Genomic DNA, 23,997 nt, shown 5'->3' on the forward strand with positions numbered 1-23,997 from the left:
CTAATAAATTGCCTAAAAAAAGCAGACAGAAGGGCATCAAAGGAATGAAACCCACATCTCTTGATGTTTCACTCCCACCCTCATATAGGTAGTTAAGCTATCTTTGCAAGGCAAAATAAGTGTCAGCAAGCTGCAAGAGTGGGGTTGCCCCGTGACAGAGTTACCAGGGACAGATGGCATCCTCAGCACCATGCCCTGCCCAGCAGGGCACAGCCCCGCAGGGCCTGAGCAGGAGCTGGGCTGCTTACACAGTTCCTCTACAACCCCATGCAAAGCCAGGCGATGAGACAGGCCCGAGGACCACCCAGGGCATCTGGTTAGGTGCAGCCAGACAGGCCTGGAGACAGGGCAGCTAGGAAAAGCTGGGAGTAAGTCAGGACAGCAGTACTGGGAGCAGACCTTCATACAGCTCAGCTCGAGCAAGGCTCAGCTGCCTGGGCATGACCTCGAATGGGGCTCCTGGGCCCGTGGTGTGTTCACCAATGAGGCTGGCCAGAGCAGCTGAAGCTTATTGCTGCACAACGTGCCTCTGGTGGTAGGGAGTCTGTTGCCTTGTGTAAGACATGTTCGTTATTACTAGTTTTTATAGAAATCATCTTTGCACAAGAGCAGAAAAACTCCCATGCCACTTATTCTTAGAGCAACCACTTCTGCAATATCTATGCTCCTTCTGCTTTAACTGTGATATTTAACTGCAGTCCTGGATGTTCCCATTTTCATATATGAAGTTTTTTGTTTGTTTGTTTGTTCATTTGTTTGTTGCAATAGGGGATGATGCACCAAACTATTATATTCATACTGAAATATAACCGGCATTACAAGAAATTAAAACTCAATTAACTTCCAGTTGCTTTTCTTTGCACAGCAGCATGATTGATTCCTGAGGAAAACAGGAATAGCCTGATCTCTGAGTAGAGATTTGGAAAATCTGAGAAGAAATGCTGTAGACTTGATCCCCGTATCCACTCACATGGACTTTTTTTCCCTGAAAATATTAAAGTCATCAAGACAACAAAAGTTGTCAAGAAGACCTAGCTCTGTGTAGTTAAGTTCTGTTCAGCTGTCTATAATGTTACTAACAGATTTTATCTCACATTAGGCAGATAGGTTATATGCTTTATAGGCATACTCACTTCTGTCTTTTTCAAGGCAAACTTAGTTAAATTTCTCTAAAAAGATGCCATCTCAGGGTGGCTTCCGATAGCTACACAGCATGACTTTGCAGCTTTGCAACTTCCCACAACACTGTTGACCAGAACATCAGTAGGACTGATAACATAATAGTGGATGGTAGAGAGCTTCCTTGCACTAGTTCTGCCTTTGCTCAACAACCGTGCTCAGTCAAGGCCTTTTAACTTAAATAAAAGTTTATACGGGTATTATGTTACAGAGCTAAGGGATTTTCAGTTGAATAAATCATCACCTCAAGTATTACAGAAAGACCTAATTGAGAATTGTAAGTAAGATCCCATAATAATAATATCATTTACAGAAAAACAAAAACAAACAAACAAACAAACCAACAAACAAAAAAAACATGGCAACATGCAAGAACAAAGCAAGTACTGTTAAAAAAAGACAATGACAGAGGGTAACTGTGATGCTAGTTCTCCCCAAACTATGAAATAGGTTGCCAAAAATCTGCAGCTCAGTTTTCAGCTCTGTAATTCAGATTTTCACATAATACCTGAAAACTTCTTTTCAGACCTATACAGCCACACTTGCAACAGTTCAGGACTCTGTGTGTATCATGGACATTTTATTTTGCTGTCTCAGTAAAGGGCAGATTATTTTGAAAACAAATTATCTGTGGGAGTATGAAGGAAGGTGGTATGAAATGTCAGTCTTTCAAGGTCTATTATATAACTTAGGGAAGAGGATCACAAGACAAATCTCACAAGGCCAAGCATGTCATGTGATACAAGGCAGAACTTGCACAGGACCAAGCACTTCTATTGAACCTAGATTTTCTCCAGCTTTTGCTGAGCAATGGCTTATCTGTTTTTCTCATGTATACATAGAGCTGAATCCTGAGAGGCACTGAGCAGTTACAAGACCATATATGTTCAGTGGAAGTTGCAAAAACTGAACAGTTTCAAGGTCTATAAGCTTAGTTTTTCTACTGACTTCAGTAATACCTGTTCTGTGCTTACAAGCCTTGCAAGCTTGGACTTTTTTCCAGTTGAAAAAGCAAGTGTTGCAAGAGCAGTTTTGTCTGTGTGCCTTCCCATACATGCTCAGGTGTCTTTCAGTTTTAAACTGAAAATGAAATTTTGCAAATTAAAAATTAATTTGGAATTGCTGAATCACTAAGGTTTGCTTTTTTCATTTCAACAGAGATTAATTTGAATGCTCTCTACTACTTGTACATGGTTTCTGGAAAAAAAGGCTAATTTGTCAAAGAACACAAACAGGACATGCTGAAATGTGTTGTGTGAAAAAAAAAAAAACACCCAAAACCAAGTAAACAAAAAAAAATAAATGAAGGAAGACCATTGGGTAGTGAGGATGCAGCACGCGAGCTTTTTCTCATTTAATGTTGGGGACTGTTCCTGGACTCTGTATTACACAGCCCAGATGGAGGTGGCACAGAAATGACAGTAATTTTGGTTCATGGCATTATAATTCATTTCCCTTATATTAAAGGCTCTTCCTGCTCTTCAAGGAACAATAGATATTGACTGACCCTTTTGATGGAAAAATCATAAAATGAGGAGAAAACAAATCTGCAGCATAACAGCACCAGTGTTTGCTGTGCCTACACATGTAGTGGATCCACTGACTTCCTCCTGTTTGTTCAGTACTTACAAAAGGGGAAGCTTCATTGGATGCTCGTTAGGTATTATACTGGGAGAGAACATGAAAAACAGATCCCTACTCACACCAATCAATTTGACAGATTCTGCCATTTCCCCCCTTATTTATTTTCAATGGTAAATAATCCTAGTTTGTTCAGCTGTTCCATGTAAGGAAGTCATTCCATATCTGATGTTAAGCGGAGCTGAATGCAGTGGACTTTTAAGATGTAGGGGATTGCTTGCTGCCAAGTCCTCCAGACCAGACTGGCAAGGCCCTGGGTCCAGCCGGTAACAAGGCTGAGCATGTAACCTGAAGTTGCAAACACACGCACACGATACAAACATGGCCAGCCACAAAGATCAACACTGACAGAAAACAGCGCCTTCCATGTTTGCTGCATAAATGCAAACCATGCTCACATAAGCATGGATAATGCAGGTGACCTGATCCAGTTCCTTCTCTCCGGCTGATCATGCTTGAAGGGTAATAGCGAAACATAGGCATGCCCTCAACTCACATACGGCTTCCACCAATACATAACAGTTACCAAAATAAGTAAGAGTTGATATGAAGTACTGTATTTTGTTTTGCCAGCATTTCATCCAGTTTGCTTCCCACTTTATAGTTTTGTGGGCATGGCCTACAAAACTGAAACAACATCTCTCTCTTTTTTTTTTTTTTTTTTTTTTTTTTAAGATCATAGCACTGAAAGCATATGCTGTGATTACATTTAGGAAAATGCCTATTTAACTCTGTCAAGGAACTGCTGAAAGGGTGGCATGGTTCAGTGATTAAAAAAAGTGTGACTACTGGCATGTAGCCTAAAAGCAGAAGTTCAGATAGCTCTTCCTCTTTTAGTTTGCTGTTCTGATGCCTATTTACAAATCCAGAAGAACAAGCTCTATAGCTCCACCCAGTGTTTATTTATAACTTCAAACCTCTAGGTAGGCCACAGGATCGTTCGCTGAAGATTTTTCTAAGCGTGGATAAGGATAAACAACTCTCTAGAATTTTTCTGTTGCATTCTTCTTTAATGGTTTTATTTTTCTGATGGGTTATTTAATATTTACGAGGTTCATCTAAGAATATAAGTGACAACATTCACTCTTCTCATGCGTATGCATATTACCAGCTAAGCATAATACTGCGTCTTTTGCCCCCTCAGATCTTCATCTGAAGCAAATGTGAGCTTTTGCTTGACGAAGAACTTGGACTCCTAGCTCTTTAATTAATTTGCATACAGTACAGTTTGATACAGCGTGCATTATTAGCAAGATTTTAATAAAAAAGGCCTAGGTGACTTCCTAAAGACCACAAAGATGTCCCTGTATGGTTTTAGAGCAAAAGACAGAACTCTTGGCATATAACTGTCCTCACTGTTCTGAGCCTCCTTATTTATTTTGTTTAATGTGCAGGAGATAAGGACAAAGAAGAACAATTTACTACAATAATGAAAGGGCTTTACTTTATGCTGCTGATATTCTTGTGTTGATTGGGTTAACTTTTAATCAATGATGGCATGGGATAAGCAATCCGTTTTCATGTAATTTACCATGAGATAATCAATTTCTAAATTTTCTCCTGCAACTGGAAGATATTTTAAGTTTGTGATGGGTAATAAATGGGGAAAAAAACCGGCAAAAACCAGAGTTCAAATATCATTTATTTTGCATTGTACTTGAACAGGAAACAGATTAAAATTTGATACCCTCTCTGACAGTGACAAAAACAATTTCAGTTTTACTTGCAGCTGTATTCTAGCAATGTTGGGACAGATATCCCTCAGTAACAACTTAGCTGAATCTGATGCAAAGCCCTTATAAAAAAAAGATGACTATTTTTTCAGTGTAGTCACTGACAAGGAACTAAAAATTGAATTGATTAGCCATTTCTTTCAGACACATCCAGTTCAGTATAGACAGAAATAAGCTCCTAAAGGGAGAAGAGACGGGAACTGGAATTACTGTTGTTCAGGGTGCAGTGAAGTTGTAAAACACAAACTGATAGGAAAACAGGCTCTTCAAACAAGACCGCAATTTGTTTGCTTAATGCTTTATGGATGTTCACTTAAAACACTGTGTTTGTTCCTGGGCAGTCTTGGCAATAAAATTCCAAAGTTCCTATGATGATCTACTAGCAAAATATTTTAAAAGAACTGGCTCAACCAGAATAAATATGTAATCAAAGTAAAGCGTGGTTACTACAGCTCCTTTCGCTTACTAGATAAAAGCCTGCAGAAGACACTGCCAATGCCAAGTGCAAATTAATACCCTGTCACAGATTATTTAGTGTACTTCTCAGTCCAGAAAAGTGCCTAAAATGAAGAGATGTGGAAGATGAAATTAAGGTTAAGAGCCACTAATAATTCACAAGAAACTCCCTCTATTTATGATAGCTTTCTTTTCCTCTTAAAAGTACATTAAAATTTCCTGTCATTTTGTAGCAAATAACTTCCCTTTTAGCGTGTTTTTTTTTTCCTTAAATTTCTGATTTTAACATTTTGATGTTTCTTTAGATTACGTCTTTAAGGATGGTAACAACCATGATAACTCTCTTTGAAATCATCGCAGTAGATGCTCTACAGGCAAGTGAGTTGAATACTTGCCCTGCTTCATTCTGTTCATATGGATCTCCTGATAATGAAAAAAAACAACAAAAAAAAAAAACCAACAAACATTTTTGGTTGGTCAAGGGATGACTAACAGAACAGGCAGTTTAAATGACAGGCTAGCTTATGGCAGCTCTCACATTTCTGCACCAGATTCCTGCAAGGTGAACGACTTGTTCCACGAATAGCTTTAAGAAGCCAAGATAAACCAGTACCTTTTGATGTACATGACAGAGATGCTCACACATTGTCACATGCCGTCTGTTGTTTATGCGACATCACGAAGCAGACTGGCAAAAGCTTCATGCCATTGACTATGGCCACACTTCATTACCAGTCTTTCTGTAAGTCTTTCTTGGGCCTAAGCTATGCTGCTGGTAGTGGTAATATTGGCGGTGGTTGTGGTGCGTTTTTTTTCCCCCCACATGCAAGGACTGACCCTCCATGTTCACGCAGGCATGCTGTAACAACCGCTGCAGATAGAGCTTTAGGTGAGAGCTCACTGCACAATCTACATGACGGTTTGTGGCAACAGCGGTAACTCAATGCCAGGAGTCTAACAGTCTAACAGGGGCAGCTGTGCAGAGCACCTACACCACTGCAGTGTTTTCACCCTTGGTCTGCCTCAGCAGTGTCCCCTCCTTCCTTGCCTGCTTGTATGGAGACCTATCTAGGCTTATGATATTTCAGCGTCCCTGCATGCTCCCACACCTCTGCATGTGCTCTTTCCTTTCAGGACAGTTATCTCAAGGGTGCAGTTTCCAAAACTACATGACTGTCATTGTGTAGGCAGCTGCAAGCAAGTGTATCTTATCTTAACTAGGTGAACTTGATGACAACTGACAACTGGATCTCTGTGCACGAAGGGCTTTCACAGTTCCGTCCAGCCGTGTTATCATAGTCTCTCTGCTACATCCTGTCATTGTGCTTTGGCAGCCGTCGCCGGATCTGCTGAAGAAGTTCTGTGAGATTGTTTGTCTGCACGCTTGTCATTTCTACGAATCTTTTACCTCCCAGGGCAGTATGACTTATGTTCCTGTACTGCAACACTGAGAAATGTGCTTACGTATTTGCCTTCAAGTACAAACAGCCTGTGATTCACAAGTCTGTTACCTTGTCACCAAATTACCATCCTAGGCATCAAAGTATGTTCTTGATTCAGCCCACAAATTGTACCAAAAATGACATAGCTTAGAACGAAACATTGCACCATTTGTGCCAGTGAATGCACCATCATTATTTATGATTTTATTGTGTGCCCCATGCCTTTCCACAGACAGCAACAACAGCAATCACGCAAACATTATGAAGACTTCAGCCTTTACTTTTGGGACATTGCACTGTTACAACAAAATCCTAAAATCTAGTTGCTGTTGACTGCAGTAGTTTCCTTCATTGATGTTGTTCTCAGCATACAACCTGGTATTGTTCACCAGAAACAGCATGATCTGGAGGCATGTTTGCCTCCTATGCATACATATGCGTTACAACGCTGTAGCATTAACTAAGAAAGCTACGAGGAGCTGCAGAAGACATGCAGGTCTCTTCTTCTTTTTTTTTTTTTTTTGAATTTTCTTTGTCAAGTTTATCTGTACTTTCCTTTCATTAAGTAAGGTGAAAAAATGTAATTAATCCAGAAGAAAGATGATTCTAAAAGTCATACCTATTCTTCGGGGTGTATTTCATAGCATTTATTTCCTAATATAAGGAATAGAAAGGAAGTTAAAAAATGAGTTGCTGCTATGCTCCTAATTAATCCGATTTATTAATTTAGGAGGCTAGTTATCAGAAAAGCAGTCCAAAAGGGGTTCAGAGAAGAACCTATATCAAAGAAGATGTTTGTAGCAGAAGCACTGACTGGCATCTGTCTGAGAGATGGGAATTTGATGATAAGACATTTCCAGGTTACCTACTCAGAGATCGAGGATAAGAAATATCTTGATGCTTTGCTTCCTTACTACATATTTTTTCAACAGATGTTAGTTTTTTCTGGGCTCTAAAATATACATCATGAAAACTCACTTCTCTTCACGTCTGCGTTCAGACTGACTTCAGCTGGAACATGGTATTTGTATGGGAACAACAAACATTTGCACATGGGAAACAAGGAGGTGATTGGTGAGTCAGCAAGGCTTCAGTAAGAGCAGATTGTGCCTGACAAATCTGGTGGAGTTCTACAACTGGGTTATAGCACTGGTGGATAGGGGAAGAGCAGCAGACATCATCTACCTGGACTTGCGCAGAGCATTTGACACAGTCTCGCATAATATCCTTGTTTCTGAATTGGACAAACATTGTTTTTATGGATGGACAACTCGGTGGGTAAGGAGTTGGCTGGATGGTCACAAAGAGCTGCAGTCAATTTCCAAGTGGAGATCAGTGACGAGTGGTGTTCCTCAGGGGTCAGTACTGGGACTGGCACTGTTTAACACCTTTGTTGGTGACACGGACAGTGGGATCAAGTGCACCCTCAGCAGGTTTGCTGATTACACCAAGCTGTGTGGTGCAGTTGACACACTGGAGGGAAGGGATGCCATCCAGAGGGACCTGGACAGGCCTGAGAGGTGGGCCTGTACGAACCTCAGGAGGTTCAACAAGGCCAAGTGCAAGGGCCCGCATCTGGGCTGGGGTACCTCTAAGCACAAATACAGGTTGGGCAGAGGATGAATCGAGAGCGTCCCTGAGGAGCAGGGCCTGGGGTGTTGGTTGATGAGAAGCTCAACATGAGCTGGCCATGTGCACTGGCAGCCCAGAAATCCAACCGTATGCTGGGCTGCATCAAAAGCAGCGTGGCCAGCAGGTCGACAGAGGCGATTCTCCCCCTCTGTTCTGCTCTTGTGGCACCCCACCTGGAGTCCTGCATTCAGCTCTGAGGCCCCCAGCACAAGGAGGACATGGATGTATTAGAACAAGTCCAGAGGAGGGCCATGAAGGTGATCAAAAGGCTGGAGCACCTCATCTATGCAGACAGGCTGAGGGAGTTGGGGTTGTTTAGCCTGCAGAAAGCTCCAGTGGGACCTTGTAGCAACTTTCCAATACTTAAAGGAGGCCTACAGAAAAGCTGGGGAGGGACTCTTTGTCCAGGAGTGTAGTGATAGGACAATGGGGAATGGCTTTAAACTAAAGGAGGGGAAATTTAGGTTGGATATAAGGAAGAAATTCTTTACTCAGGGGATAGTGAGGCACTGGAGGTGAGGGCCCGGAGAAGCTGTGGATGCCCCATCCCTGGAAATGTTCAAGGCCAGGCTGGATGGGGCTTTGGGCAACCTGGTCTGGTGGGAGGTGACCCTGCCTGGGGCAGGGGGTTGGAATGAGATGATCTTGAAGGTCCATTCCAAACCAAACCATTCTGTGATTCTATGACTTATTACCAAGAAAAGATGTTAGGAGAGAACACAGCTTAGGTGTGGGGACAAGCCACATTCTTTAAAGGGAACTAGGTAATACCGAGGCAGTTAGACATGTTTACCTGTACACCACAGTCCAGAGGAATTGCTGCAACAGGAGAGAGTGGTTCAGTAAGTTACTGAACAGACAGAGTTGTTCAGTAAGTTTCCCTAATTACTTCTATCTGTAGCTGTATCTTTGCAACACATGACCTGACCTTGCAATGGCACAAACGCTGTCACTTCTCTTCCATCCTCTATGATATTCCTTTGTCTTTTTTTTTTCCTCCAATTACAAGAGACTAATCAGCCTCTGTCACTACATCTAAGGCTGCCTTGCGCTCAGTTTCTACTTTTCACTCTTCTCACCACATGCTCCTGCTCTCTCCTTAACGTGTGAATAAAAACAGTTGGACAATCTTGGAAACAAGAAGAGGGAACAGGTGTTGGCTGAAAAATAACCTAGAGGGGAAAAAATATATATATATAAATATATATGTATATAATTTCCAGATGGGTTAGTTCCTTAATCTAACTCATCACTTGGTGGGAGAAACACTTGTGACAGCACCTGGCAGAAACTCAGTGCCAAAACCACACTGCTGCACACACACTGCAAGTGTGATTATTCCCTCCACCTGTACTCCTCTTGTCCACAAACCCCAAAACACAGTTTCAATGACACCACCTTCTCTGATAACTCACAGATCTGTCTTTCTTACCCAAATCTATCTTTAGCAGCAATTACAATCTTTCTTGGATCTCCGTTGTCACTAAATGATTTTTTTCATTTCCTAAGCTGCAGGCTTGCTTTGAAAGGACCCACTTTCTGCAAAGGGTCTTGCAGTTCAGTGTCCTGAGACACTCCAAAGCTTCGCAGGGCTGAAGTGCAAGCAAGCAGCCGTACTCCTGTCCTCCTGTCAGTGGCAGAACCAGGAGAGAAGCCTCATCCCAGCACTGATGCCTTCACGTTTATGTATTCACAGAATTATAGATTCCAGAGTTGGAAGGAACCCACAAGGATCATCGAGTCCAACTCCTGGATCCCCAAAGAACCACCCAAAAAATCAGACCATGTGTCTGAGAGCGCTGTCCAATTGCTTTTTGAGCTCTGTCAGGCTCGGTGCCGTGACCACTGCCCTGGGGAGCCTGTCCCTGTGCCCGACCACCCTCTGGGTGCAGAACCTTTCCCTAACACCCAGCCTGACCCTCCCCTGTCCCAGCTCCATGCCGTTCCCTCGGGTCCTGTCGCTGTCCCCAGAGAGCAGAGCTCAGCGCCTGCCCCTCCGCTCCCCTCGTGAGGGAGCTGCAGGCCGCCATCATGCCCCCCCTCAGCCTGCTCTGCTCTGGGCCCCCGCCGCCGCCCCACGCGCATGCGCACACACCGCCCCTCTCGGCGCCTGCGCAACCCCCCGCTGCCCCCTCCCCGCGCGCCTTTCCGCCCGGAACCTCCACACGGAGCCCCCCGGGGGCGGGAGCCTCGCCCGCCTCTGACGCCACTTCCGCGCGGTGCCGCCGCCGCGGCCAATGGGCGGCTGCCGGCCCGGCCCCGCCCCCTGCTCTCCCCTCCCCCTTCCTCCGCCGCGCTGCGCCCGGACGCCGGAGCGGGGGGCGGGCGGCACGGACATGGCGGCGGCCGCCTCGGGCCCCGCAGCGACGCCGGCAGCGGGCGGGCGAGGCACCGGCGGCAGCGAGGAGCCGCAGCGGGGGGCCCCGCAGCCGCCCCGGCCGCGCTCCGAGCAGTGACCGGCTGCAGGTGACCGTCGCCCCCCGGTTGGTGCCGCCGCCGCCGCCCCCCGCCTAGGCTAGAGCCCGCCGAGAGCCGCGCCCCGCGAGCCCGTCGCCATGTATTTCCTCAGCGGCTGGCCCAAACGGCTGCTGTGCCCGCTGGAGAGCCCCGAGCGGCCCCTCCACATCCGCACCGACCCGCAGAGAGCCTTCTTCGCCGTGCTGGCCCCGTCCCAGCTCAGCGTCTGGTACTGCAGGGTGAGTGCGTCCCCGGCCGGCCGCCCCGGCCCCCCTCTTCCGTCCTCGTCGGTAAAAGGGTCGCGAAACCTGGGGCTGGAGCCCGCAGAGCTCCCCAGGGCCCCGGGGGTGGGCCTCCCCTGGGGTGGACCCGTGCCGTTAACCCGAGGTGTTTACCAGTAGCACTGTGGCGTTGGGAAGACGCGTAAGGTAAATCTGCTCGGAGCTGGCATCGGTTCTTCCCAAAAATGAGACTTCTGCCCAACTTTTTTTTTTTTTTTTTTTAAGCGTCGACTTTAAGTGGCAGGCAAGCTTAACGCGGACGGTGCTCGTAGCAATGCAGGTTTTGCAAGTGTGCTTCATGGATTTCGTGTTCGTATGTTTTGCGTTTTACGTAAGAGATCATACAAACAAAACATAACGAAGCACCTACTTTTGCAAAGCAGAACTGCCTGTAACACTGCACAATTACATAACCCATAAGAAGTTAAATAACTTTCCCTTTTACCATTACAAGTCAGGTACGTTGTGACCGTGAACATAAGAATTGACACGGCTTTTGAATGGAAGTTGCTGCTCTAGCAACATCCAGTTTTGAAACCGTGTACAATTGACATCAAATGCGTTGCTTTAAATGAGCTTTGAATTAGTTTGGTGACATAAAAGTGCTGCATGTCAATTTGGTTTGACGCAGTCTTATGAAACAACTAGGGTATTGACTTTAAATTTTGATGCTGGATCTTCTTAAATACTGCCTTAATTAGATTCCCTCTCTGTATAAAAATATCTGCGACTCCAGATAATTTTCAGAGTTCATCTCGGATTACAGAGAAAAGTAAAAATCCAATTTTAGAAAGCCGGTATAGAAAGGTATCAAACAACAGTCACAGCCTTAAAATCCTCTTTTGATTTATGCGGAGGTTTCATCACTTTGCCTTCTGCTTTGCTCTGTGTGGCTGATAATTGGTTCCTGGGTGGGTTGCTGCTGTGGCTGTCTTTTTTAACTTCGACAAGTATCCAGCCAGGGAGTGTCAGCCCAGTAACTATGCTGTGTGAACAGCATCGCATGGCCTGCGGTCCCTTAGCTTCACGGCACCTACTGTAGGTAAATTACACAGTCTTCTAGCTGTTAAAGCTGTAGTTGTAGCTGTCAACAAAGCATAATTGATGGCCTTTTCTGGGAAAATGCATAAATGAGGACAGGCTTGTAGAATGCTTCTGTAGATGCGTACTATTGTCCAGAAGGCAGTTTACTTTATGGTCCGTTCCTGAGGACTGCCTTCATTACGTTACAAGTTTGGACTTGTTTTGAAATGTTAAACAAGGTATAATTGGCAGGAGGCAGAACGCTGGAAGAATTCACTTGTTGCAAAAAAAAGGCTGAGCAAACTTACGGGTCATTAAAAATTTCTCAACACGTTTTGGTTCCAGTGTGTCATGGGTGTTTTTAAGGAACATGCTGACTTTGCCAGACTTGGTCAGTAACTGAGTTTAGACTATAAAATGTGGTAGTCTCTTTATGAGAATCTTTTGCATTATTGTTAAACATAGTGTGTTGTTTTTCTTTTTTTTACTTCTTTTTAAACAGGTGAATATTAAAGTCATATGTTGAACTTCTGTGAAACAAACAAAAATTTTTACATTATAGAAAATGTTACCATTTGTCAGAAGTATCTTTAGAACAAGGCTAAGTTCTGGTCAGGTTGAACTAATTCAGTTTTGCGAAGTGGAAAAGCCTTTAGGCTAATGTCCTTGTTAAGACTTATTACTGTCTCAAATATATATGAAAGGTTTCCTGTAAGAATAAGGATGTGAGGCTGGCGAAACTGTCTTGAGGTTTTCAAGAACAAGGGGCCCTTTGAAATACGTTCAGGCTTGTGAACTTATATTCAGTGTTGTGTGTTTTTCAAGTGAAGTAGTAATGTTTAAAGCTCCTTTTCATCTACTGTGTGTTAAGAGCGAACATTAGGGAAAGTTTATGCCGAAGTGTGGATTGTTTTCTGGTTTGGAAGCCATATAGGTGATAAGCTTAGAAGCTGATTTACATGATGTGTGTAAAAACAGATGGAATTCTCCTGGTGACTTTGAGCCAAAAAGTTATAGACAATTTAACTTGTTTTGAAGGGGGAGACTGGATTGTGGATACAAAGACCACTGATGAGCGGTGAACTTACTTGACTGCATGCTGATACTGATAAAAGATGTTTGGGCATGCACCCCCAATGTGTGTGTATTTCCTTACAAACTGTATATGTTTAGTAGTATACTTATTTGTATGTTATAAAACAGACACAAAACAGGATTTAAAAAAGAATGAGATAAAGATGAAATAAACAATACTTTTAATTTTTATTTGTCGTTGGCATAAACTTTTTTTTTTCTTGCTCTCCAGTGTATTGTCTGGCACATGCCCCAGTTTGGAGACAGCTGATCTAAGTGGTTTTATTCAGTATTTCATAAGAAATTTATGGCTTAGGTACCTTAGAAGATTAATTGACATTGAAAGCCACTGAAACTGTTTTCATTGACAGAAGTGGAAAGCTTGTTGAGGGTTTTTTATTCTGCTAATGTTAAGTACTGGGGCGTTTGAAATGCGAAACTTCAGTTCATGAAAGAAACTTTCTGAAATGTTAAAAGGAGGCAGTTAATTGGCTTGGGTACTGCAGGTGAGGGTTTCATGAGGCAGTTGTGCAGTCTGAAGGGTCGTCATCTTTCCTGCTTAGACCTGTATTTTTGGAGCTGGTATTGGCTTTTATGAGGCTGTTCAGTTTGCTGAACAAATAGAAACCTGCTTTTTTCTGCTCATGGAGGGATCAAAGGAGCATTGTAGTTGGCTCACTGAAAGCATTACTCCTTTGACAGCAGTGGCCTTTAATTTTAGATCAGTTTGGTTATCTCATGAAGTAAGAACTTGAGGCAGTTCAGTGAATCCTAGATATTCACCCACAGGGCACTAGATACTGAGGGAAGCTGTGTGCAGCTGAAGGAGATGTGACAGAGGTGTGGAGATGAATTCCCCCTGTAAATGTTGAACAGCAAAGTAAGTGGAACAGAAATAGTCTGATGGCACACTTGTATGTACAAATATAGTCCAGTGTTTCCTTTCTTTAATCTTAACAGACTCCTGACAGTAATAAGTACTGGCCCTGAATATTTAATGAAAACTATTGGAGGTGGTTGGACGGCCTGTCATAACCAGTTTTGCAAGCTCCTTGGTGTCCAAATAGCTTGCTCAATTATTCATTTTGAGGAAAATTTCCTAACTGCCTAGGTGTTTACCAACTTAGTATTTATATCTACCCTTGTGTTTAAATATTCCTGGTTTTTGTGGTAATCTGACATAGAATGAGATCACTCAAATGAACTATAAGCTTATGGGAAAACGTACATATCAGAATCTTAGATGACAGAATAATCTGTTTGTTTTGAATGCTGAATTAGTTTATGTTCAGGCAACTCTTCTAATGCACTCTTCTTGTGCTTTTCAGTCTCTAACTGGTTCAGTGTTAGAGTAGAGCTTGTTACATGCTTGAAACAAATTGAAAACAGGGATCTGTGCTTCCCTTAGAGAAATGCTCTCTCCAACCTGGAATTTTGGCACAGTATAAAAGAGGTTATTTGTAATACCAGTGCTTATAGTTAATGTGATATGTAAATAGACGCTTCAAAGAAACAACTGCACTTTTTTTCTAATCTTATTTATTACAGGTGGCTATTAAAAGAAAAAACTAACTAGGCTTCCAGGGTTATGCTTTCAGGATCATGCATTCGTCTCAAAACTCTAAGCAAAATAACTGTTGAATTACTGTATGTGGCCTTTTCCTAGGTAGGATGAGATACAATCTGTAGCATTTTATCTGAAATTTGATTGGAAAATGGACAACAGACATCTTCATAGTGACGCATGTGGTTGCTTATTGTGAACAGTATGGCACAGACGGCATCAGTGCAAACTACCGTGTCTTGCTTCTTCTGTTGTGTTTTTTTTTTCCATGGTAATTTAACTTCTGAAATGCTGACTTCTTACAGATACCCATCTGGTACTGGTCTGAGAAGGCCATTTCTATCTGCACTTTACTAAGAGCACTGGGTGTGCTGTTGCACCTATTATGAAGTTGCATTTATGATTAGGTAACTAACAAAAAAGAGAGAGAAAATACCTATTAGACGGATGAGTTTGTCACATGAAATATAAAGTTCTCATGTTAATATTCAGTACATCTTTACAGTTTTTGGTTTATCCTATCTTAATATCAAATAGATGACCCTTCAAAAACATTGTAGAATTACGTGAATGAAGAGAAGAACATCTTCAGCTGTGGGTTTTGACTTTGCAAGCAGTTGCTCATGAAGTTTTTTGCCAGTACAAGATCAGAGATGAGGTTAGAGCTTTCGTGAATCTGGTCTTCATCATGGAGTTCTATTTAACTTAAACTTTAAGCACTTTATAGTTCATGGGTCTGCGGAACAGCAAAAAACTACAGAATATGACCTTTCATATTGTCAGCGTTTCTGAGCAGTAGATTAACTGAAAACCTTTGCTTGTGAGAGGCAGTGACTGTCATCTGCTAGATGGTTCTGATGCACTTCATTTTTTGCTCTTTCACAGCAGCTTATGTGAAGCATGTCATTGGAAGTTGTGCGTGTTATGCTTCTTGGATGGATACTCTGCTGATTCTAAACTTTCTGCTGTTTTTTAAAACTCAATTAAAGCTTTAAGCGATATTTTTCTAATTAAGCACATTTTAAGAAATTTTTTTTTACCACTACCTTGTATTTGTGTTAACTACAAAATAGCTATTCATACTCTGTGTTCTTTTCTTCTTCTTGTGGTCCGTACCAATGAATTTTCCTTTCTTATGCTGGTGTACTTTTTCTTTCTCGATTTAACCTTTTATAACTTTATAAACCCATGAAGCTTCAACCTTAAAAGTGGAGCACAAGCCATTTAGTGACAAAATACAATGTGCAATTTCACCAGCCCTTGGGTCTGTTTTCTTGCAGCCTGTCACTTAGACTGTAAGCTCATCAGAACAGTGTACGTTTGATTTTTGTCTTGTGCTTACAGCCTAACACAGCATTGAAAGATTTGTCTTGTAAGACAAAACAGATCATCTGTGTTTTTTGAAAGAAATTGCCTCCTGGTTCTGAGTGAGATTAAATGTTAATGTTTAGAATACTGAATTGTTAAAGGATGAGAATGTAAGGGTTTTTACATTTATCTGTGGCCATGCAGGATTCTTACTGGTTCTGTTAAGAAGAAAAAAAATGTACATAATACTATGTTGTTAGCTGCTGATACCACTGCATGCTCTCAGCACATGTAAGAATTTCTTCCTAGACATGGCAGTTGTGAGAAGACTGATTGTCTTCCAGATATTTGGTGTTTGGCAACTATAATTTAAATGCAAAAAATTATTCCGTAAGTAAATCGGTAGAAGTGAATTGATGGAGGAGAACTGATGAGTAGAATCCTATAAAAGAAAGAAAAGGAGGTATTAAGGATTGCATAACTTGTGTTCAAAAAAAAAATTCAAGTTCCTCTGGATTTATATTTAGAATAAAAAGGGCAGAAAAAAAATGTGGTTTGGAGTTGAACATGTTGGATGTGTATAGGCTAGGCAAAACATCCAGAACTTTGCAAAGTTCTTAAGTATTATTTGGACAGAAATTACATAGTTCTGTAAAACTTTATCAGTATTTTTAAGAATTCATGTAACTTTTTTGCCATGCATAAGTTTATAAACTGCTTGAGACATTGCTATCCTTGCCTAGGATACAGTGTTGCTATTCATATTTAATACAACTGTAATAACTACTTCTTTGTTTTGTGTAAAAATTAAGAGTCTGCTGGTGTCTGACAGGTACATCTACAAGCTTGAGAGAGTGTGTTACTTCATAGTTTTATTAATTTTTGGGATGACTATAAATGGCAATGTTCCTGTCCTGCTCTTTCTCTCTTTTCTTCTGGGTTCAAGTGAATTAGTGTTAAGAGAGTGACTGAAAATTAAGGAACACTAACAGGCTTCAGGATCTGAATCCAAAGATGCTGTTAGGTGTTTAATTCTCAGACTTAGTGCAGTAGTTTTACACTGTATTTGCTGACCTACTTAACTTGTTAAATGTACTACATGCACAATTTGCTGTTAGCCTGCAGCAGTCAAACCACAGAATCTAAATTAAGGAAAACCTTTGTTTTCATTATAGTATATTCTGTCAAACAATGACTGTACCTCTCTCCAGTTGCCTAATGTATTATTATATTTTAATGCTTTTAAACACCTCGATTAAAGACAGTCGCTCGTTCCTGTGAGGGTTGCTGTTCAAGTCTGTGCTACTTGTGCTATTTAAAGAGAGCCAGTTCAGAGCAGCATTCATATCTTAGTTTGGGATTTAAATGTCTGCTCAATGTGCATTCACATCACATATTGTGGAATGCTTGTGTTTGAAGAAGTAGACCAGGAATATCCCACGTCTAGCATGCAGAGAGATTTTGATGTAGGGTTTGTATATCTTGATAGATCTCTTTGCAAAAGCCACTTCATATGATGCAGTCTTATGGGACTATTTATTGCTTAAAGAAAGGATATGGAAAATATGGTATATTCTGGCAGGTAGAGTTAAATAAACCCATCAATTTTAAAATACTTTCACTTTGTGTTTGTTGTAGTATTGTTTTGTTTTGGCCTGATGTTGACGAAGAGTTCATATTTCTGAGTTGGAAGTCCAAAGGAATTCTTATTGAATAATCTTTCAGCAACTTACAATGAAACAAAAGGGGGTTTTTAAAGTAGTTTTTTGAATTAGGTGTCTTTGCCTGTTAAGCTGGTTTGCTACATTACTGTTTTATAAATGATGTAGCTCCTGTATTTCAGAATTGGTCATCATATTTGCTTTCATCTGCCTGCTATGAATGCTGTCGTAATCTGACATAAGTAATTTTAAAAAGGCATTTTTTAAGCTGGGAAGTATTTATTGAGAAACATAAAGATTTCAGAGTAGGGGACCTGTGGAAAGGGTGGAGGATGGAAGCAAGATAGATGAGCGGTGGATAAGAAGGGAAGGAAATAAAATATATTGAACTATGGGAACAAGAAGTTGTATTGTATTGCCATCTTTTTAATCCTGGAGCACGCTGGAGAATTTGTTTACTCTTTGGTGATGATATTAGTATATTCTTTTTAAGGTTATCTTTTTCCCTCCTCCTCCCCCTCCTTCATTTTCGTTGTCCTTTGAGCATCCACCCACGCTGTTCTATTCATAAGTGAGTGTCGGCTTCTGTTTTGGCTGACCTTATATTCCTTCCTGAGAGGCAAAGCAAGCTATATCAAAATGCTAGATATTCTCTGCAGCAGATTGTGAAATGCCAGATACGCTTCTCATCTATTTTGGAAAGCTTTTGCTAGCTTTAGGTTGCAGTTTGAGTGAAAGAATTACTTAATATTTGCACAGAATGTCTTCAGTTTTTCCTTCCTTAAAAACCAAAGGTGTTTATTTTCAATAAGTAGACAATTTTTTTGAACAACTGTGGTTTTTTTTGCTAGGTCACTTCCTGTGTTTCTTGAAACATCAGTTTCTTCAAAAGTTGGGACTCAGCCATTAAAACTTCAGTGAAAGGAAATTTTAAGCATTGCAAAGAAGGAGAATCAATGGCTTGACTTATTTGAGACTGTTTCATTACAGTTGTGCTTAACTAGATTTGTTTTAGTTTTCAATAGGTGGTGCAGAAATGTGAAGAGGACAAAACTCCACGTGTTTTTTTGGTTTGGTTTGTTATGAAGGTGCTATAGGGAGTTGGTTTTCACAACAGAAACAAATGTTAAAATTTAGGAAAAACTCTGTGTAATGAAATCTAAATAACTACTGCTTCTGTACAGACTATGACTTAACTATCTAATACTAACCAGAGAAAGGCATTGTACTAACTAGACCCATCTGGTTTTTTTGTTTAAATGTGTGTTGAATGGGTTGTTTCACTTGAGGCAAATACTTAAAGTTAGGCCGATAGACTCCTGTTTATAAAACAGAATTCTGTGCTCTGACACCTGTTAGGTCACTCTTTTTTTCAGTAAGAAATGGCTTCAGATGTAAAATGGCTGCTTCTATTTCTTCTGCAAGAGCAGAGCAGGAGAGCAGGTTGCCCTGTAGCTGTGCTGTAAACCTGTGGAGTGAAAGTCTATGAGTCAGGTGTTTTCTTCACAGAGGAAGATTGATTTTTTTTTTTTTTGAGTTTCTGTATGTGGAAATAAATTGCATTAGTGAAATAATTACAGTTTAACCATTAGCTAGGTAGACTTTTGGACCTATTGAATTAGAAACGGAACTGCTTGCTAATAAGAAAGAAGGCTACTGAATCTGCAGAAAGATCCAAAATGCTTATATGTACTCCTAATGATAACTCCTTTACTCTTCATCTGCAAAACACAAAATGAAATCAATCTAGATGTCTATTTTGTATAAATTTTACAGCTGCTATGTAAGTAGAATGTTCTTCCAGATTCTGAGGTATAATAGCAGCTTTCTCATAAATAAATGTCACAAGAACATTACAGTATAAATACTGTCATTATGTTTTGTGAAAGTAAGAATATAGGAAGAAAATCATTGTGCATTAATGAGGTTCTGAAATATTTTTTGCTTGCTGCTAAAATGCTTGAAGCACAGGAGTGCTCAGAGGTTGGTCTTAATCACTAGAGCAGATTACCACGATTGTGCTGTCACAAGGCACTTTATCTAAGGCATTTGACCTGGGTTTAAGTGAAAGGCTATGTACTTAGAAGAACAAGCAAGAAGATTCTGCTAAGAGTAGTCTATTTAACGTTAGTTTACTTGATTCACAACTAGCGGCAAAAGAAGCCATCTGAATTGAAAAAGCCGGTGTAAATAGTTCTTAGTTAAGATTTAATTTGCTTGTTATATTTTCCAGTGTAAATACTGAACTGTATTTGTGGTAATTCGGTTCTGTGTAGCTTTAAAATTTAAGTGATGGTACTGTTTACAGAAAACAAGGTTATACTGTAAATTTACCAAGGCCTATGTACCATTAATTAAACTCCTAATTTATATGCATGGTGAAAGTATTTGATTACTTAATTTCACGCTAATTTGTTTGTAGCTCTGCATATTCTGAAGGGAAACTGAAGCAATTGGTTCCAAATGTGATGGTATAAGATACTCCCCTAATTCTGGGGTATGGTGCAGACAGACATGATTTTGGGGTAGAATTAATCTTTTTAGATTTGTTGTGCCAGCTTTTGCCATTTGAGCTAGTAGACGAAGAACAGTAGTAAATTGCCATCATCTCTGGACCTCATGGCAGGTGATGAGTGTTGCCAGATGGATCTGTGACTCCTTTCGGCAAAAAGGGTGTTTGTTACTCAGCCTTTTCTTTCCCTTCCAGCAGCTGGAGAAGTGTGCTCCTGTTGGTACAGAGCTTGCTGCTAAAGCTCTGAAGAAAAATCAGCATTCATATGGTTAGGGAAAGTTCATCTCCTGCAACACTGGGGAGGAGTTTCTTTTACGAAAAGCATGGCCTGTTTAATTTAGCTGAAAGTTGAGGATGTACAATTGTGATCTGACTAATGTGTAAGCACATATCTTTCTGCTTCCCTCTTTCCCAGTGGTGGAGTGTAGCAGACGGGAATACCTATCTAAGCTGAAAGTTGTTATTGGTTCAAGAGCAAGAAAGTGCAAACATTCTTCCTCCATAAATATATTTAAGATCTGTTTCTAAGCATAGGAGCAAGAGAAGATAGCCTTCCATTAGGTTTTTACGTCACAGCTCCAAATCGTTTTCAAGAAAGGGAATGAAGGCTTGGTGCCTTTGGTAGCATTTTTTGGGCCTCTTGACTCCAGAGCTCTTCTCCATTCCCAAGAAGAAAGGTGCCAACAGTTGCGTCTCATATGCAAAATCTCTGCAATGAACTTGAGATGTGTTTTTTCTGCATGATTTCTGGCAACCTTTTCTTGAAGAGATATAAAACAAATTCTCTGGTTATCATTCTATTTAATACAATGGTCCATTCATTTAGTAGAAACAATACAGATAGATTGTACCAAGTCCTCTATGTAGAATGTTTCATCTTAGCTAATTTGACAGTCCTTTTCATTATTAGAACCTACTAGAGACACTTTTGTTCATCTTATGTATCAGTTATGCTTTGTGTAACTTGAATCTACTTTTGTACTCTGTAATGACTGGGCAAATGAACTATTTTATTCAAGTACCCTTTATTTAGAAGACTGAGATTAGGAATGACAGTGTGGCAAGAATTCACCATAGATTCTCTTTGAAACCGCTACTGTATTATGCATTGTCAAATACTCATTAATCTTTTAACTTCCCTTTTCAAGAGAAATATACTGATAAGGAAACAACTGTTTATAGTTTCCATTCCTTCTAGACAGAAGATGTAATTACTATTGTGTTGCTTTCTTTTTTTTCCTTTCAGCCCAGTGTATTAATTGTGAGTTACAAGGAACTGTCAAAAGCAGCTTCTCAGTTTGGACCATACAAACAAGCAGAATGGCGGCCTGACAGCACCATGATAGCTGTTTCAGTAAGTAGGGTTTTTGTCTTTTTATTGGCGTTAAACTATTGCAAAGAGAGTTCTGTATTACCAGTTTCCTTTCAGAGATCTGTAGACGGTATGTGCATTTAACTGATAACTTATTGTGTGCAAATATGTAATAGTACGAAATGGGTTTTTGGATGATAGAAGCTTTCTTAAGTAATTTTAGTGCGTTTTTTCCCCTGAAAAATGAACTGCGGTTCTTTGTATTAAAATGACGTGTGATGTATTTGCTAGGGGTGATACAGCATCACTTTATTTTAGTAAACTGATCACAAATAACAAGGGAATTTACAGGCATGTGAATAAAAGAAATAACTAAGGAATTAGGTGACATAAGCATGTGTAGCTTGATAAATAGGATTTACAGATATTTCGGAAAGATGGGTCTTAAGTGGATGAAAATGTGCATGGAAAGATGAAATCTTGTCTTGCATATGAAAATATATTTAGTCATGTTTCATTGCTAGTGCTGTGCTCACAGAAGTTCAGTGGGCTATTTGAGCGCCAGTATTCAGAAGTAATTTTGAGGTGCAAGGTAGACACAGGAAAGGTAGGAGCAGAAATTTTGGAAGTCAGAACACAGTATCTTGCAACTTTTGGCCAGGTCTTCTGTTGGTACCAGATCTTAAGTTTAGATGTGTTAATTTTAATAGCTTTTTAAATCAAGGCTATTGTTGTGAGAAGGTGTGGAAGACTGAAATCATTAAAATGATCCATCAGAAGATGGGCATGTGGAATTGCAAATCAGATAGTAGCTACTGTAATTGTTTGGTACAGTAGCTTAATGTCCTGATATAAACCACTCTTTGTACTTAAAATGATGCCTGTAGTGTCTTGGAGTTTTTAAATCAGTCAGGCATTGTTATAGTGGAAAATATCAGATGGTTTATGGAATAGCTCCTGCCTCTACCATTACCTTCATGACTCTAAATCAACTAAACTTCTGGTGATAACATTTTTGTGCATGTAATGCTGGGGTAGACTTTTATCAGTAGTTGATTTAGAATGTTTAAATTGCCTAAAAGGATCCGATGAAACCAATGCAGGAAAGTGTTTCTATTAGTGTAAGATTTTATCCTCAGATCTTATATGCTAATAGTTACCACTAAAGGGAAAAAATGAGAATTCTGTAGCATTTACAGTGAATAAACAAATAATTCTTTGATTTTTAAAACACAGAATATAATCACAAGTAAACTACCCATTTCAATTACATCTTTATGCCGGAATTAAGAAGAGATTTAGATATTAAAATTTAATTAGCTTGTATATTATTTTTTCTGCGATATTGGGATCAATTTGCTGAAGAGACATTATTGTTCAGCTAACATTCAGACGAGCTTTATTTTTTGCCCGTTCAGTTGCTGCACTTTTTAAGTTTTTCTGCAGCTAAAAGCATTGTGTTCTTTTCTGCAAATGACATCAGGTTGTACATGCCTGTATTTTAAAGTCTGTTTGTAAACTTAAGTTTCACAAAATAGAACTCAAAATGGTCAGTTTAAAAAATAACTGTCATGACTTTTCTAATATTCATGTTTCTTATGTTAATATTGCATTTCCTGAGTGTGTGTGTGTATATATATTACACACACAAATAGTGTAGGCAAACATGTTTGTTATGCTAGTTTTAACACCAGTTTTGGATATCAAGTTTTTTTAATAAGCTGTTGAAACACGTATGAGGTTTAATTTAAAAGAGAGAAGACCACTCTTGAAAATGCAGATATTTTTGTTATAGAGAGACAGTGGATGAAAGGCAGTATTGGGAGGCCTAATTAAGAAGGTGTTTCTGCTAATGCATGGTAATCTTGTCCCCAAGTAAAACTATGAACTTCTTTCCAACAGAAAAAGTACTGTGTCTATTCTTTGTGACTTTTCCTTAAGGAGAACAGGAATAGGAACAAATGAAGGAGCTGATAGCAAGGCTAGCTAATAAATAATTTTGTACTTCTAGTTTTGTTGAAGTTATTAGTGTAGTCCTATGCTATAGCTAAAAATATTAATTTGAAAGCTTTTTAAGTGACATAATGCTGAGCAGGGGAGTTGGGAGTCAGGAGCAGTGATCCACAGTGCTATTTCTTTCTTTCTGCCAAAGTGTTCTGAGAGTCTCGGAAAAAAAATTACTTCATAGCGTTTGTTGTGAGGTGATTATTATTTGTACTAAAGGCAAACTTTGATCTAACACGTAAGGCATTATAAAATACCTCAGGTAGCTTTAATGGTATGCAGTTAAACAAGCTTAAGCAGTTCCCACACTGTCATCATCCTCTAGAAATTCTAGCTTCTATTACTAATAGTATCTTTTAGTGCTAAACTCTTGGCACATTTTTAAACTGACTGTCTTGCTTTGAACTATCACATATTCACTATCATTATTCATATATTGTTGATTTTCGTAGAAAGTGACTAGGATCAAACTCTGAACTCCCCCCCCCCCCCCCCCCCCCCCCAGTATTTTGAAGTTTCTTCTCTCATATTGGTGTATTTGTAATTTTTCTAGTGTTACTCTGTCTAGATTAGTATATACACCCATAGTAGCTAACTCTACTACCTTAATAAACCTGTGAAGTGAAACAAAATGCTTCAATGTAGAGATAAAATGCCTGGTATTTTGTCTTTCCCCTGGTGTGGGCAGTCCTCTGATACAAGCTACTCTTCAGGGTCC

At 40.2% G+C, this 23,997-nt stretch overlaps 1 protein-coding gene and 1 long non-coding RNA gene across 8 annotated transcripts in view; one reads left to right on the plus strand and one right to left on the minus strand.

Moving 5' to 3' along the window:
- Positions 1 to 9,037: 9,037 nt before the first annotated feature.
- LOC308185849 lies at positions 9,038 to 10,230 on the minus strand. The gene is made up of 2 exons (XR_013943791.1): positions 9,516 to 10,230; positions 9,038 to 9,255 (listed from the first exon to the last, which is right to left on the minus strand). It is a non-coding gene; the product is annotated as an uncharacterized lncRNA (long non-coding RNA).
- Positions 10,231 to 10,372: 142 nt separating this feature from the next.
- The window catches only part of RIC1 (RIC1 homolog, RAB6A GEF complex partner 1), a 48,820-nt gene continuing 35,195 nt past the window's right edge, over positions 10,373 to 23,997 (plus strand). For 2 of the 7 annotated variants that reach the window (XM_080574391.1, XM_080574388.1), the window contains exons 1-2: positions 10,374 to 10,779; positions 21,210 to 21,317. In XM_080574391.1, coding sequence (XP_080430517.1) covers positions 10,639 to 10,779; positions 21,210 to 21,317 — 249 coding nt within the window. In that variant the 5' untranslated portion in view covers positions 10,374 to 10,638. Of the gene's footprint in view, positions 10,780 to 21,209; positions 21,318 to 23,997 lie in introns of all 7 variants that reach the window. The other 5 variants (XM_080574386.1, XM_080574387.1, XM_080574389.1 and 2 more) reach the window with 3 other exon arrangements.

This window comes from Anser brachyrhynchus, assembly GCF_964034855.1.
Source record: "Anser brachyrhynchus genome assembly, chromosome: Z".
In the NCBI taxonomy this organism is placed as follows: domain Eukaryota; kingdom Metazoa; phylum Chordata; class Aves; order Anseriformes; family Anatidae; genus Anser; species Anser brachyrhynchus.